Genomic DNA, 16,127 nt, shown 5'->3' with positions numbered 1-16,127 from the left:
ACTAGAGAAAAAGTAGATTCATGCTCTTCAGTTGTAGGAGCAAAACTATCTTCTTGTGATAGAACATTTACGTCAATTGATGGCTTCACCGATTTCAACTTGGGCAAAAAAATCCTCTGCATTTCAAAGACAACTTGTGCACATTCTTGACTCGTTGAGATGAGATCATATTCTTTTATTGGTGTTTCATCAGAAAAATTGTGAGAATATGGATGGTTTTTTAAATTTTCATTCATGATTTTGTATTTCCCTCCTAATATAAATAAATTTCAAAGAATAACAAAGATAGACTTTTCATTTATCTATGTATTGGAAAAGCTCAATGTATTCAATGTAGTGGGTTAGTATTTAATAACAATGTATTAATAACAAGATATTTAATAAGGGTATTTTAGACAATTTAAAAGATTACTAGATTTCTTAATGAGAAAGTGGACTACAATTTGGGACAGACGAAAAAGGAAAACAAGACTCACAAAACGGGACGGAGGGAGTATTAAGTAGTACACCACTTTTAATAGGAAACGAGGAAAAGTCGGCCCAGAAAACATAAAAGATGTCCTATCCTAGGAATAGGATGACCAAAGTCACCAAACCACTGTTACGATTACCCCCCAAAAGGGCCAAAACTATCGCTCGTCTTCCTCCTCAGTGGCAGTGTTACACTCCTTTGAACTCGATTCTTCCCTTTTCCCATTCCCCTTCACAACTCCCTCCTCGTTTGCTTTCTTCTCACCTCTTCAAGCCCTTTTCTTCCACAGCCTTCTCTCAATCCAAGTAAGTCCCTTTACTTTTTCTTCATAATACAAATATATGTATTTTTTCAATAGAATCTTTTGTTTTACTCCTGTATCGAGTAGTTATGCATTGGTTGACTTGTTTTCTGATTAGTGCTGGGGAGTTTTTGATTTCTAGTTTTTCCTTTGATAACTTCTGACTTTTCCCTTGAACCCGTGGCACTGAAGTTTAATACATTACCATTATTTTCTGCTGAACATTTTGGAGTAACTAGTTTAACTTTCGTGGTTATCCTTTTGATTAACTTTTCATGAATGGCTCTAAAGAAGAAGAAGTGATGCAAGATTGGGTTTTTGTTGAAAACTGTAATGGAGAATCCTGTCTCTTTTAATGGCCTTAAATAGAAAGAGAAAAGTTTTTTTGGTTTATTAACTTTCTATGAGAGTTCCATATGCGTGTTAGTTCTTTATTGGGTGTTATTAGATAGTCCGTATAGTCTCCTATGCTGTCGTGCACAGTTTTAATGTTGGATTTCTTTTTGATAGAGTTTTGGATAAGTATTGTATTGCCCTTTTCGGAAATCAGATTATCAGCTGCTGAAGTATGCTAAGCAGAAGGAGAATGTGAGGTGTGTACTGCAAAAGCCGAGGATATGTTAGCCATTGATTAACGGAGAATGTTGCCTATAGATGCATACGCAGACATATATGGAACTTCATAACTTGATGATTAATTATTTCCCCGTCACCAATGGATGATAGATTGACGGTGGTTGCATAAAAAGTAGATACATTTGCATTTGGTTTTCTATCCAAATCAGAAATTCCTTTTTTATGTTTTCCGAGGTGGGTAGGGGGTTTGGTTGTGAAGGCAAGTGCGAAAATTTGCTCTAATAGTCAGGAACCAGATTAGATTGGAGATAATGGTTTCTTTGACCAATTGTCAAATGGCCTTTTCTTTTCTCCCCTTCCTATGATGATTCATCATCTAAGCCTAAGCTATTATACATGTTCACATTTTTTAGAAGTCAGGTACATGATTGTTTGCTATAATTTCTCCATACAGAGATATATGGAATAGAAATTCTTAGGTCCTGCAAATCTGTACAAGTAGGAACTTGCCTCCCACAGAGTTAGATAAATGAGTAGCTAAAATAAATGAAATGTTTTGTAAGCACAGGGATTTCTCAAAATGTGAAAATTTATGTTGCTTTGGTTTTAAATTACCTAGAAAGTGTGTTAATGCTTTAAAGTGCCAAGCTTTCACATCATCTTGAAATTGTTGTACCACAAGGTTGAGTTTTCATTGTCATTTTTTCTTTCAAAATACTGTATGCACTGGATTATTAGCTAGCATTTCACTTGGTTCTGCTGTTAAAGAATGTCATTTAGTGTTTATTAGCTAGTGTTTCACTTGCAGACCATTAGTCCAAAACACACTTCGGATTTTCTTAAAGTTTCGAGTTGCTCTGGAAAATACTCAAGATATTATTGTCTTTCTTAACAGTTTCTAGTTGAATTTGATAGGTTTACAGAGTGTTATTTATGTGATCAACCAAAGCTATTGCACATTATTCTGCAGATGGTACAATGTTGATTATAGTACAAAAATTTTTCATAAGTTTTCATTGTAGATAATTTTGGATCTAGTTGACTAGGAACTTTTTATCCTTTAATTGCCCTAAGGAATAGTGAACAATATGATACTTGATTCTTTTCAAGTCATAATCACTTCTCTCTTTCTGTTGCATGCATTTTGACTTTTATCTCTATTTAATTGATAGGAAAAGGTTTGCAAGTAGCTTAGCTATGGACAGCTCAGGAGTTAGCTCGTTTCCAGAAAATCCAGTTGGTCTGGACAGGGTTTGTGAAGAAGAATATACTTCTCAGTCAAGACTGCTCCAAGAATTCACAGAAATTGCCACAATTGACAAGGCATGGGCGTTTACATCTTCAAGTGGTATGACTGCTTGATTTTGCACATTTTAATTATTCCTGTTCCTCTGAGATCCCTCTCTGCACTGCCAAATCCTAAAGAACGAAAAGTGGAAAAGGAAACTGCATCTCCAAAAAAGGACTTTGTGTTCTTGTTCCCTTGTCTTTTTCATTTTGACTTCCCTATTCTAGGAGATGGTTTTTTGGATTCAGAACATTCTTTTATTACACTGCTGCAGGATATGGTTCCAAGGGTATGTTCGCAATTAGCCAACCAAATCTCTTGGCTAATGTAAGGAGAAGATACATACTATCCTCTCATATTTCAAATAAAAGTAGTGATTCAGTTAGCTTTGAGTGGGCCCCCTTTCCTGTTGAGATGACGGGTGTCTTTACTATTGTCCCATCTCCATCTGGTTCAAAGCTTCTGGTTGTCCGAAATGCTGAAAATGATTCTCCTACCCGCTTTGAAATCTGGGGTCCAGCTCAAGTTGAAAAAGAGTTTCAAGTTCCCCGCTCAATCCATGGATCAGTCTATGCTGATGGATGGTACAATGATAACTGAAACCTTATTCGAGGTTGCTTTTATTTTGGTTACTTTTGTTACTCGGAATGGTTGTGTACATGTTGCTGATGCTTCCAATAATATAAATGCACTTTCTAGTCTTTATGAACTTTGAGCTCCCCTCATGGCAGGTTTGAAGGAATCTCATGGAACTTTGATGAAACTCTTATTGCTTATGTTGCTGAGGAACCAGTTCCATCAAAGCCCACATTTACTTGTTTTGGTTATAAAAAAGGCGATACCACAGAGAAGGACATGGGTAACTGGAAAGGTCAAGGAGAGTGGGAGGAGGACTGGGGAGAAACTTATGCTGGGAAAAGGCAGCCTGCACTTTTTGTAATCAATATAATCAGGTTTCACTCAGCTACATCAGTTGGCATAGTAATAAAAAGTGCAAGATATAAGTATATTATTATTCTAAGATCCTGAGTTCAACTTTTTGCAGTGGAGAGGTACAAGCTGTTGAAGGAGTGGGGAGGTTTTTGAGTGTTGGACAAGTTGTATGGGCTCCAGCAGCTGAGAATTCGAATCAATATCTTGTATTTGTTGGGTGGCCATCAGATGCTAGAAAGTTGGGTATTAAACACTGCTATAACCGGCCGTGTGCCTTATATGCAGTTACAGCTCCATTCTCGAAATCACAAGCAACTAACTCCGGGTAATTCACTGGGACTGAAATGCTCATCTAATTTGCTGCATGAACTTTATCTTGGTTGGAGACTAAAGTGATTGAAATTTCTATTGCCAGTTGATGAATGTCTCTGCTTATTCTCTTGACAAGCTTTGGTTATCTTCAAGTCCTGAACATTGTGGTTTTTTATCACAGAGATAATGCATCTAAGGATGTAGCAGTGATTGCTCTGACGCAAAGCATTAGTAGTGCTTTTTTTCCACGATTCAGGTATGTCTGCTTGTAGACTGCTCTGTATTCCATTATTTTGCCCCTTCATTACAGACAATCTGCTAACTGGAATCAACAAGAAAATGTCTGACCATGGATTTTTCTGTTTATAAACGGATAGGCCATCTTGGTTGATGTATGTAGGATTGAAAAGTTGTCAACTCCTATGCAAGTTACAAAAAGTTTCACATGTTGTCCCCAAGCCCCAAAAAAAAATGGTATTGCTTAGAATGAGGTAGTCAAACTATTGTATAAAACATAGGAACTTACTGCTTAAAACTTCATTTTCAGCCCAGATGGAAAGTACCTTGTATTTTTGTCTGCAAGGACTGCTGTTGACTCTGGGGCCCACTGGGCAACTAATTCACTTCATAGAATTGACTGGCCTGCTGATGGAAAACCAGGTCAATCTGGAAAAATTGTTGAAGTGGTATGTTTGTCATTTCTTACTCTAAAAGTTTTTTTTTTTTTTTTCGAAACTTCATTGTGGAATTAAAGAAATTTTTTTATTGTGGACAACTCTTGATTTGTTTAGGGGATATCATTGCCAGTGCAGATAGTAGTTCATGCTTGTTTATGGTATATTACCACTTTATAACAGTCAATATATGTGCACAGACACATGCTTCTTGTTTCTTTTATTCTCCATTTGTAAGAGAATGACAAGCAATTGGAAGCCATCTATATGATATCTGTAGGTTCCTGTTGTGATGTGTCCTGACGATGGCTGCTTCCCTGGGCTCTATTTGTCAAAGATTCCTAGCAAGCCATGGCTTTCAGATGGATTTACACTAATTTTGTCCTCCATTTGGGGTAGCACTGAAGCAATACTTTCAGTGAATGCATTAAGGTAAACTACGACTTGTATCTGTTGTTCTCAGTTAGATGAACTGTATTTCTTCTTTTCAATTGTTAATACTTTCTTTGTTCTTTTTAGTGGACAAGTATCACAAATCAGCCCCAGCAACTCAAATTCTGCTTGGGGTCTGCTTGCACTTGATGGTGACAGCATCATTGCTGGTAGGACAAATGCTATTATTTTCAATTAACTGGCCTGGTACATGGTTCAAGTTCTCTTCCCTCTTCCTCTAAAGTCAAGTCACAATTTTTTTTTTTGTGTGTGTTTCTTCTTGAAGTATCTAGCAGCCCAGTTGATATTCCTCAGATTAAATATGGAGTCCTCGCTGGCAAGGCATCCGAAGATGCCAAGTGGAGTTGGTTAGATGTTACTAGTCCCATATCAAGATGCTCAGAAAAGGTCATTTATCTAGTTGGAGTTTTACCATGTTTCACCTGGGCCATAGGCAGTTTTGTTTACTAAAGTAACCTGCCCTTCTATCATGTTCCACAGGTCAGGTCTTTCCTGTCGTCTCGACAATTTGATATACTTAAAATTCCAGTCAGGGATATCGCTGAGAATCTCACAAAAGGTATCAGAAGGACAAGGGATTGATATCTAACTCATTTTTCTCTCATAAAAAGGATCGTGATAGTGAGATAAATGGTATCATTTGGGTGCCTAATTTCTGGCATAACCTGAATGATAGATGATTCCGTACAAGTCCTTTGTCTATTATAGCTTAGTGTTATTTTGGAATTTCCAGAATACTTGGTAGTTACCAAAAAGGCGGTGCTAACAACTTTTATGTTTGCAAAAATATTACATGGATACACCAATAGTACTTTTTTGGAATTCATTTAAAATGCTATATTGACTTAAATTTTTGTTTAGAGATCTTAGCAGTTGGGCAAGAGATTTCAGTTATGCATGGACTTATGAATCTGTTGGCTGCGTTTTCTGAATTCTATATGCATGTTCAAATCCTTTTGTTCTAGGTGCCAGCAAACCCTATGAAGCCATATTTGTTTCCTCAAAATCTCAAAAGAATGACATGCGTGATCCACTAATTGTGGTCCTTCATGGTGGTCCTCATTCGGTTTCATTATCAGGCTTCTCAAAGTCCTTGGCTTTCCTTTCCTCCCTTGGTTATAGTTTGCTTATTGTAAATTATAGGTAAATCTGAGGGCTCTCTTCCTTTTCTTTCTAGCGTAGACAGAATGGACAATCATCTAAATGTTGTATGGTTCACATGAACACTGCACTCCCTGTGTGTGAAGCTCTAGCTCAAATCCAGAGCATACTTAATTCAGCTTGCACGATGATGGTTTTTTATTAATTAATGCATGCAGTAATGTAGTTTTTTCTATTTTTAAAAGCGATACTTAGTGGAACAAGTAACTAACAAAAACATAAAAAACGTCTTAAGAGATTATACCAATTTGTCTATTAAGAGTCTGTAAATCTTTGAATCTCCTAAAAGACAAGTATAATGGCGCGCATGAAATTTGCAACTTTTATTTACTTGTATGCCACTTCTAAGGAGCTTTATCTCATCCAGTTTGCTTTGTCTTGGAGCACCACCTATGGCACAAGCCTCAAGCTTGTATGCATAAAATTGGACAATGTTTTATGATCTCTGGTTAAGATTATTAGAGTATTGTGCATACTCTTGAATTTAATGTTGAGAATTTTTTGAATTTTTTTAGCACAGCTACAACGATTACAACTGTTGCGGACAAAGAATGACATAGATTATGTCATCATATATGGAAGGGGAGAAATTCTATAAAGATCTACTTAGTCTTGCTCATTAGTGGAAAAATTCCTATATCTTCTGCATTCTTTTGGCGTTTTGTTAGAAAATCATTTGCTGAATGGAGTGCTTAATTGTGAGGTAGAGGTAGAGGTAGAGAAGCAATGAAAGAAAAGTTGCCACTATGTTAGTGCATATGGCAAGGTTGCTTCGCCATAGTGGATAATGTTGCCTTGGATAAAAATAGAAGGGAAACCTAGGATTCATTGAGATCACAGTAGGATGGGATCATGCTGTATTCGACCCCTTGGTTATAGCAGATGAAAGGGGGGGGGGGGGCGTCTAATCCAATCTCATGTCATATAATTTTTGACCATTATATTGAAGATGCTTGATGTTGTGGTTTTGATGACTGTCAAACTTATAGATTGTACTTTTCTAATAAGATATTACTTAGGCATCTTTTTCAACCGTGAGTAAGACATTTTACTTGCTTTTTGTTTTTTTCATTGATTTGAGACAACTATTCGGTTTTGAGCATTGTGATGTTATATCAGAGGTTCTTTGGGTTTTGGAGAGGAAGCTTTGCAGTCTCTTCCAGGCAAAGTTGGGTCTCAGGTGTGCATCCCTTTGCTAGAATGGAAATCTTTAATGCTTAGTATATATGTCACTAAAATATTAAAATGTTTATTAAGTATTCCAACTGGTTGATTGGCAATTATCTTGAGCCTAATATTACGCTGTACTGTGGACAGGATGTCAATGATGTACTTGCTGCCATTGATCATGTCATTGACATGGGACTTGCAGATCCTTCTAAAATAGCTGTGATGGGTGGTTCCCATGGTGGATTTTTGACAACACATCTGATTGGACAGGTTCAGTTCTCTAGAAGAATTTTGGTTGTGGTAACTGTTTGACAATTTTGATATAATCTGTCTTCTGATGATTGTGCAGTACATGAAATTCAAGTAAATATTGGGTCAGTTAACTGCATATGTTATTTCCATTTACCAGACCTCCAAACTTCTCTCTTTACCCAAGCCCACAGTTTGACTCTATCAGGTTCAAACAATAGTTACCAGTCCCGACCCAGTCATTTGTCACGTTGGCCTATGGCCCACTTTTGGTTGTGACTATTAGCGACTTTAGATGTGGCCAACACACCTCACAAATAAACCCACACACTTTTCTGGCCACCAGCAATTGGCAAAATTGTTGAATTGGACTAGGATTAGTCACTATATAATCATGTTAATTTGGTTGTTGGACAACATGAATTGCTTGGAGATCTTAGCATGTAGGAGCTTTCTTTCTTTGCCTCTGTTTTAGTTGCTTTGAAGATCTTCCCTCTTTTTGTTTCTTGCTTTTCTCTGCCACCCCTTCCCCCATAGCACCTCGTGCCACAAATTTTCATTGGAAACTTGATATGCCAACCATATTGCTAAAAGTAACTGTCTTTCAGTTATACTACTCCGGACAGATTTCCATGATGGATGTTCACATCTTACCTTTTTGTGGTGCAGGCACCAGACAAGTTTGCTGCTGCATGTGCAAGGAATCCTGCCTGCAACCTTTCTTTGATGGTTGGCACCACAGACATCCCTGATTGGGTCTATGTGGAATCATTTGGAAGTGAGGGAAAATCTATTTTCACGGAAGTGGCTTCTCCGGAGAACCTCACCGCATTTTACAATAAGTCCCCTGTATCACACATATCTAAGGTAGGTTTCCTCAACTACATGAATGCAGTTAAAGAACCAGAGATAAAGTGCAAAGGATGATCTTAAAATTGAGAGTTTGTTGAGATAGTTGAGAACGGCATAACCTTGCAAGTTTCAATTGGAACTTTATGGATAGGGAGATAGTTTGGTTACACGAAGGATGGTAATGGTTTTAGTGTTAAAATAGTTGTGCATGGGATGGTATTTCAATTTGAGCTTTATAATTAGGGACATAGTGATGTACATTTTGTTAGGAACATCGTTGATCTTGGTTATGCAAAGATGGTATTGGTATTATTGTTGATTTGGATGTGCGTGTTGGAGCAATCTTTGAGATATATCCTAATGCTTGCAGGTTGAAACTCCTACGCTGCTCCTTTTAGGTGCTAAAGACCTGCGTGTACCTGTTTCCAGTGGAATACAGGTAAGCATACAACAAACCATTTCCCCTTGAAATCTTTGATGTGTCACTTAAAAATAAGAACCGTTTGAACAACTAGTGGCGTATGCTGATAATATTTTTTTTATGTTAAATACATAGGGCGAGCAAATTATAATTTCCGTATCAGCAAATAAACAAGTATAGAAAGTTTTTCTACCTTTCTTCTAATCAAATCATGAATACTCATTCAACTTTTTTTTGCTTTGGTAACTTCTGATCATGCATGAGCAAATGATAGTCACATTTAGACATTCTCAATGCTACAAGGAATTTTTTCTAGGTAATGCGAATGATATCATTGTTTGCATTTGCAGTATGCACGGGCACTAAAAGAGAGAGGGAGAGAGGTGAAGGTAATCGTATTTCCTGAGGATACACATGGACTTGAGAGGTAAAAGTCTGGTCATTTTCTGAGTTGCTGACTTTATGTCATATACAGTTGCTCTTTGCAGTACAAGTTTTTGAGTGAAAGTTTTCTTTTGCAGGCCGCAATCTGACTTTGAGAGCTATCTTAACATTGGAGTGTGGTTTAAGAAGTACTGCAGCTAAGCAATCAAATGCTAGTACTGCTTCGCTGTCTTGCTGGTCTATCTATCTATGGTTTATTTTGACTTTGATCTTGTTGGTATAGGGTTCTCTCTGCTTGTCACAAAAAGAGAACAAAACATTCTCTAGATTTTCATTGTGTCAACAATTTGAGTTCTTCTGTTTGTACCTTGTGATACTCATTTTGTACCAGGCAGTAAAACGATTCGACCTTCTTCTCTGAAGTGGCTGAACTCTTGTGCTCTCCCTGTGTGTGTGTGTGTATATATATATATATATATGTTGTTTGTGTATATATATATATATATATTGTTTTGATTTCATTTTCATAAATATTAGTTGACATATGCTTGAAGAAACATTACAATTTGACAATGGTTAAACATGGCCATAAGTGAAAAAAAACACGACCATGCCTTGCTGATTCAACCTCTCTTGACTGGAGACAAAAAGATGAAAACTTTTCCATATTACCGAGGTGGATAATACGTCAACAATTTCCATCTTTCAACTCAATTTTCTCATGAGAGCTTTCTGATGGGAAATGCAACTCAATTAAGGGCATTCACAATGCTATTATACCTTGTGGAGTGTAATTCACATGCCACGTCAGCATTCCACTTTCTCTTCTTTTATTACACTTTTACTCACAATGGATTACACTCCACAAGATGTAATAGCATGAGTCTACAATTAAATTAAATATTTTATTTTAATAATGCATAACCTCATATCCCATAAATAAATAAAGTAATTCTTAAAAATAATTTTGTTATTTTTAAAAAATAAAGTACTAACTTTCATTAAATTTTTTACCTTTTGAATTTTTTATTTTCTAAAAATGATATTTTATTAATTTTTAAGTTTGAATAATATATCTTTTTCTATCTCTCAAAAATAATATATTGTTATTTTTTCAAAAATAATTATGCAGAAAATTAAACAAATATTTGATACCTCAAATGCGAAGATATCATAATAATCCATACTTAATTAATAATTCGAAATGTAATTAGATGGGTCCCACAACATTATGGATTATACGTACAATAGATATTATGCGTGTAATCTCCATGACACGACTCAAATGGGAGACCGTGTCATGGAATGGTGTAATGGAGGGCATTGGAGCCAGTGTCATGGAACGGTGTAATGGGAGTGTGTAATGGGGGGCATTATACCCCATTACACAGCGTTGTGGATGCTCTAATAACAAGTCGAAGTCTGGTTTGCTTTTTGAGATGCATAGAGTTGAGGTTTAAAAGCCTTTCTAGTTGAATTCTAGTGTTTTTTTTTTCCAGTTATGTTCTGTGAATCTATTAAGTCATACAACTAATTTGGAGTAAAAATTAACAACTGGACCGAATTGGATAGAAATCGAGGAGTCCCCTGGTCCAACTAAGGGTTAGCTAGTCTCACTTAGTGCCATAGCTAAAGGCCGTCTGTGGGATTCGAACTCCGGACCACCTGGTTAAATACAGTTTTGTGCTGGTTGCATCTGGTCGGTCCACAAGACAAGATGATCGTATTTTCCCTCCATCAAGGCAAGGCCAAGGATAACTTCAAAACGGCGTAAAACAAGCGGCAAAGAGTAAATAGAAAGGAGCACTGGGCAGTGGAACAATCCAAACAATGTTTGTAAAATTTCAGCATTTTGATGCCACCACCAATTGCTTCTATTCGCTCGGTTCTACGAAAACGACACCCAGCATCAATAAAGGAGTTTCAGTCAGGCCTTTAGAGAAGCAGAATGACCATAAGCTACGTATTGGAAAGCTCCAACAGCAGCAGAAGGTTAGTCATAATTCAAAATTTGGGCAGAAAAATGGTGGGAAAAATGGTTTTATGAAAAACCCAGATGGGAAATTTGATAAAGATGAGAACTTTGGGGTTAAGTTTGTGGAAAGGAGTGGCCATGGTAGTCAAAGTTCAGAACTTTCTGATGAAAATAATGGTAATTTTAGGATGATCCAGAATGGTTTTGTCGGGAATCTAGATGGGAATATTGGGAAACATGAGAGCTTGGAGGGGAAATGTAGCCCTAATGGTGGCCATAGTGTTGTTTTGGAGAAATCCCATAATAAAAGTTCACCAAGTAAAAATGGAGAAAATCATGGTCTAAAGATAAGGATTAAAGGTTTTTCTGGGAAGCCAGATGGGAAAACCAGGAAGGAGAGGAGAATTGAGAGTGAAACGGATGGAGTCGTGGTGGAGAAAGTGCAGACAAAGTGTTCGATGAAATGGCTGAGATACGGAGGATGTATTCCGGCAATAATGCAAGCTTTGCAGGGTGTCAGTAATTTGGATGAGGCGTTTAAGCCGTGGGAGAAGAGTTTGAACAACAAAGAAATCAGTATAATTTTGAAGGAGCAAGAGGGGTGGAAAAGGGCATTGGATATTTTTGAATGGTTTAAGAGGAAAGGTTGTTATGAAGTGAATGTCATTCATTACAACATTATGCTTAGGATTCTTGGGAAAGCAAGGAGGTGGGATGAAGTTGAGAGGCTCTGGGATGAAATGAGTGAGAGGAAAATTGAGCCAATAAATTCCACTTATGGTACCTTGATAGATGTATATAGTAAAGGGGGTCGCAGGAAGGATGCCATGAATTGGTTGGAGTTGATGAACAAACAAGGAATGGAACCGGATGAAGTGACCTTGGGAATTGTTGTTCAAACGTACAAAAAGGCTGGGGAGTTTAAGAAGGCTGAGGAATTTTTCAAGATGTGGTCAACAGGCAAATCTGCAGCGGTGGGACAAGGAAATGGTAGGCTGGGATCTTCTGGGGCCACTAAATGTGACTCTCAGACTCCTGTTTCTTTGAGCTTAATCATGTATAACACCTTGATTGATACATATGCAAAGTCCGGGCAAGTAAATGAAGCATGTCAAACTTTTGATCAAATGCTTAGAGAAGGTATTGTACCGACCACTGTCACATTCAATACAATGATTCACATGTATGGTAACAATGGCCAGTTAGAAGAAGTTGCTTCACTGATGAGGAAAATGGAGGACCTTCAGTGCCCTCCTGATACACGAACTCACAACATTCTAATCTCCCTTCATGCTAAGCATGACAATATAATTGCAGCAGCAAACTACTTCAAGAAGATGAAAGAAGCTTCTATAGAGCCAGATGTTGTGAGTTACCGCACCCTTGTATATGCCTTCTCAATAAGGCATATGGTTGGTCAAGTAGCAGAACTCATTTCAGAGATGGATGAAAGTGGTCTTGAGATAGATGAATTTACTCAATCAGCATTGAGTAGAATGTATGTAGAAGCTGGGATGCTGGAAAAGTCATGGTTGTGGTTCCAGAGGTTTCATCTTTCGGGGAATATGACTTCTGAGTGCTACTCTGCCAACATTGATGCTTTTGGAGAGCGTGGGCATGTTGCAGAAGCTGAGCAAGTTTTCAAATGTTGTCAAGAGCGGAAAAAGCTGAGCGTCCTCGTGTTCAATGTGATGATTAAGGCTTATGGCATCAGTAAGAAATATGATGAGGCATGCTGCTCCTTTGATAGTATGGAGCTGCATGGTGTGCTTCCTGATAGATGTAGCTATAATTCACTCATACAAATGTTATCTAGCACTGACATGCCAGAAAAGGCAAAGGATTATGTCAGGAAAATGCAAGAAACAGGATTGGTGGATGATTGTGTCCCTTATTGTGCTGTGATCTCCAGCTTTGTGAAGTTGGGAAAATTGTCGATGGCTGTGGGATTGTACAAGGAGATGATTAGTTTTGACATTCAGCCTGATGTTGTTGTTTATGGTGTATTGATAAATGCTTTTGCTGATACTGGAAGTGTTAAAGAGACTACTATTTATGTGAATGAAATGAGAAATGCTGGTATACCACCAAATGCAGTAATATGCAACTGTCTGATAAAGCTATATACGAAAGTTGGGTACTTGAGGGAAGCGCAAGAAACATACCAGATGCTTCAATCATTTGAGGTGGGTCCAGATGTGTATTCTTCAAATTGTATGATTGATCTTTACAGTGAGCGATCTATGATTAGACGAGCTGAAGAGGTTTTTGAAGATTTGAAGAGAAAAGGACATGCAAATGAATTTTCTTATGCTATGATGCTTTGTATGTATAGGAAAAATGGGAGATTTCCTGAAGCCATTGAGATTGCACAAAAGATGAGAGAACTTGGACTTTTGACAGATTTATTAAGTTTTAACAATGTGCTTGTTTTATATGCATCTGATGGTAGATACAAGGAGGCAACAGAAATTTTTAAGGAGATGCTGATATCTGCCATCCAACCTGATAATTCTACATTCAAAGCACTTGGTATCATTCTGGTGAAATGTGGAGTATCACGGGAAGCTATTCGAAAACTTGAGCAAATCCGGAAGAAGGATTCTAAGAGAGGCCTGCACCGATGGAGATCAACCCTGTTTTCTGTAATTGGCATGTCAGTTAATTCATGATGTTCTTGATGATTGTGATTCTTATCTGGCGTGAGTTAAAGTTAAATGTGGTGTCCAAGAGATCCTCACCTTGGCTTTGCTTAAAGTTGAATGACGGAGAGCGTGGGTGCAACTTCATAGACAACGGTTCTCAAACACCATGTAGTTTTTTAATGAGAAAGGGATGCCTCGTACTGTTCACCGAAAAATGTTTATGCATGTGTACCGTAGAATTGGCGTAAGAGTGAACCAATGTAGAGCTTTTGTTTTGTAGATACTAATTACTGAAAACTGTACAATGCTTTGACATTAATAGATACTTTTCAAGTCTATTTGCTAACACATTTAGGGAATGTATGTGTTCCATGAATCCCCATTAGAACTGTCTTAGCCTTCTTGATCAAGCAGTTGAAGCTTCTGGGGACCTCATATAGATTGTTTTTCTCTCTCTTTTTTGCCTGCTTCATAGTTATTGTGCTTGCTTTTTATATGAAACTGTAGATGGAAGGAAGAGTGGAGGTCTAGCTTCAGGTACTATTAACCGCTCATTTTTCCAGTACCAGTTATATCGAATTCATCAAGCATGTTATCCAGTGAACTCAGGTTGCCATAAGTGAACATAAATCGGATGCACAACCAACACATGGCAATTATCAGGCAGAGGTGTGAGTTGGGTTCTGTATCCTTCCGGAATTTAAAACAGTTTGAGGAGCAGGAGCAAGTTTTGCTAGAACTCAACTTGCTAATTTCTATACCTGTAATAAGCCAAAAGAATGCTAGTTGTTAAACCCAACTCTCCTTTTGGGCAGGTTCTTTATATCCAAATTTATGTTAAATAGCATGTCAGGTTGTTTGCCGCTTACTGCATGTTTATCTGTATTTTGGACCTGGACCTATGTGTAAATCGTAAATCTTTCCCTGCACTCAGGATATGGATATTTCTGCATTATATGTAGAGAGATCTACATGTATCTCCAATCCTTCTCTGAAGACGAGATGTGGGAGATTGCCTAATCCATATCCAAAAGTGCCATGCTTATTTGCTTTATGCAAGTTCATTGCTTCTTAGCAATAGCATTCCATACCTTACAGATGTGCCAAATGTATATGTATACATATTTTGCATGTTCCAGTTTTGTTTGAAAAGATCTTAATTAATTACACTGCAAGATATATGGTAGTCAGTTGCTTGGAGGATGACAAAGATAGCAGTTGTTGTGAAGAAGCTATTTTCTTAATCTTAACACTACCCAAACAAAAATCTGAGATATTAGTAAGACCAGCGAGCAGTCTCTATTGTATCGCAGTGCGTCTCAGCATATGTGATAGAAAGCCTCTAATCTGATGGCGCATCATTTGCATTTAGTTTTTCCTGTATTTGATTTACAAAAGATGCATGGACTCAAGCCATGTGAATCTGCAATTTAAATGCATCTCGTGCGTGTATCTGTAGAGTTTTACTTCTTTAAGGAATCAGGTTTAGGATCAAAGCTTTGACTTACTAGTCTTTTGGACTTACAAAGGAAAAAAGTGTTCATACTGCAGAATTCTTTTCTAACCTAATCTGCTTGCAGCTTATAAAGTCGTGTTCTGCTGCTTGATCTAACTTCGGAGTTTTACTTTTCTCACCAGATTACTCATGACTGATGATGCATATTTACTTTTGTGTTGCGTCTATATCCTGCTTAATTGCCGACTAGCAGCCTCTCAAATGCACAGTGGCACAAGTTGTTTGATCCTCAGTGCTTTATTTCAACTTCGACAGTAGACTGACTATCTGCACTACCTTTGACATTCATCAGGTCATGTCATTCATTGTAATTAATACACGTTTAACATGACATTACCTCACTTCACAGCTTGTCAATTTAGTGATGATAAAAGCTAATTCTCTGTTCCTTTTTGATGAGGTAATAGAAACTAGCTTGCTGCTGCAATCTTGCCAGTGGGTGACTTTTGGGTTGCTAACTAGGGTGCTCTTTTGCTAGAATCTTGTAGCTGTTAATCGAAGTTAATTGAGGTTGCACTGATTAAATGCTAATCTTTAGTGACTGAAGAACTGAAATCAAAATATAGCACTCTTTCTTTATCATCATCTCCTTAACTAGATAGCATTGTTCTTGTGTTTCATCTTTAATTTCTGTCCAGCTTCCTCCTTAAATTACATGCTTCTGGATTAGTTTTATTCTATGAGTGAGTTTAAGGATCCGAAAACTGCTTGAACTTCACAGGCCGCCTGAATCTCCTTGAGACGG

At 37.5% G+C, this 16,127-nt stretch overlaps 2 protein-coding genes across 3 annotated transcripts; both read left to right on the top strand.

Annotated features, from left to right (window-relative positions):
• Positions 1–540: 540 nt before the first annotated feature.
• LOC140038865 (acylamino-acid-releasing enzyme-like) lies at positions 541–9,668 on the top strand. 2 transcript variants are annotated; one of them, XM_072084415.1, is made up of 19 exons: positions 669–777; positions 1,284–1,366; positions 2,522–2,697; positions 2,912–3,221; positions 3,369–3,590; positions 3,683–3,895; positions 4,064–4,138; positions 4,430–4,568; positions 4,837–4,988; positions 5,076–5,158; positions 5,275–5,396; positions 5,490–5,568; positions 5,975–6,152; positions 7,290–7,350; positions 7,488–7,610; positions 8,259–8,456; positions 8,812–8,880; positions 9,213–9,289; positions 9,384–9,668. In XM_072084415.1, exons 3-19 carry the CDS (start codon positions 2,547–2,549, stop codon positions 9,445–9,447), a joined length of 2,316 nt encoding a protein of 771 aa, XP_071940516.1. In that variant the 5' UTR covers positions 669–777; positions 1,284–1,366; positions 2,522–2,546; the 3' UTR covers positions 9,448–9,668. The 2 variants fall into 2 exon arrangements, with proteins under 2 accessions (XP_071940515.1, XP_071940516.1); XM_072084414.1 differs by lacking the exon at positions 1,284–1,366 and having other exon boundaries at positions 541–777.
• Positions 9,669–10,680: 1,012 nt separating this feature from the next.
• Positions 10,681–14,214, top strand: LOC113734205 (pentatricopeptide repeat-containing protein At3g23020). The gene has a single exon (XM_027260598.2). It carries the CDS (start codon positions 11,077–11,079, stop codon positions 13,891–13,893), a length of 2,817 nt encoding a protein of 938 aa, XP_027116399.1. The 5' UTR covers positions 10,681–11,076; the 3' UTR covers positions 13,894–14,214.
• The last annotated feature ends 1,913 nt before the right edge of the window (positions 14,215–16,127 follow it).

Source organism: Coffea arabica, chromosome 3e (genome assembly GCF_036785885.1).
Source record: "Coffea arabica cultivar ET-39 chromosome 3e, Coffea Arabica ET-39 HiFi, whole genome shotgun sequence".
Lineage (NCBI taxonomy): Eukaryota > Viridiplantae > Streptophyta > Magnoliopsida > Gentianales > Rubiaceae > Coffea > Coffea arabica.
The sequence above is the reverse complement of the archived record's forward strand: the minus strand, read 5'-3'. Positions and strand labels throughout refer to the sequence as shown.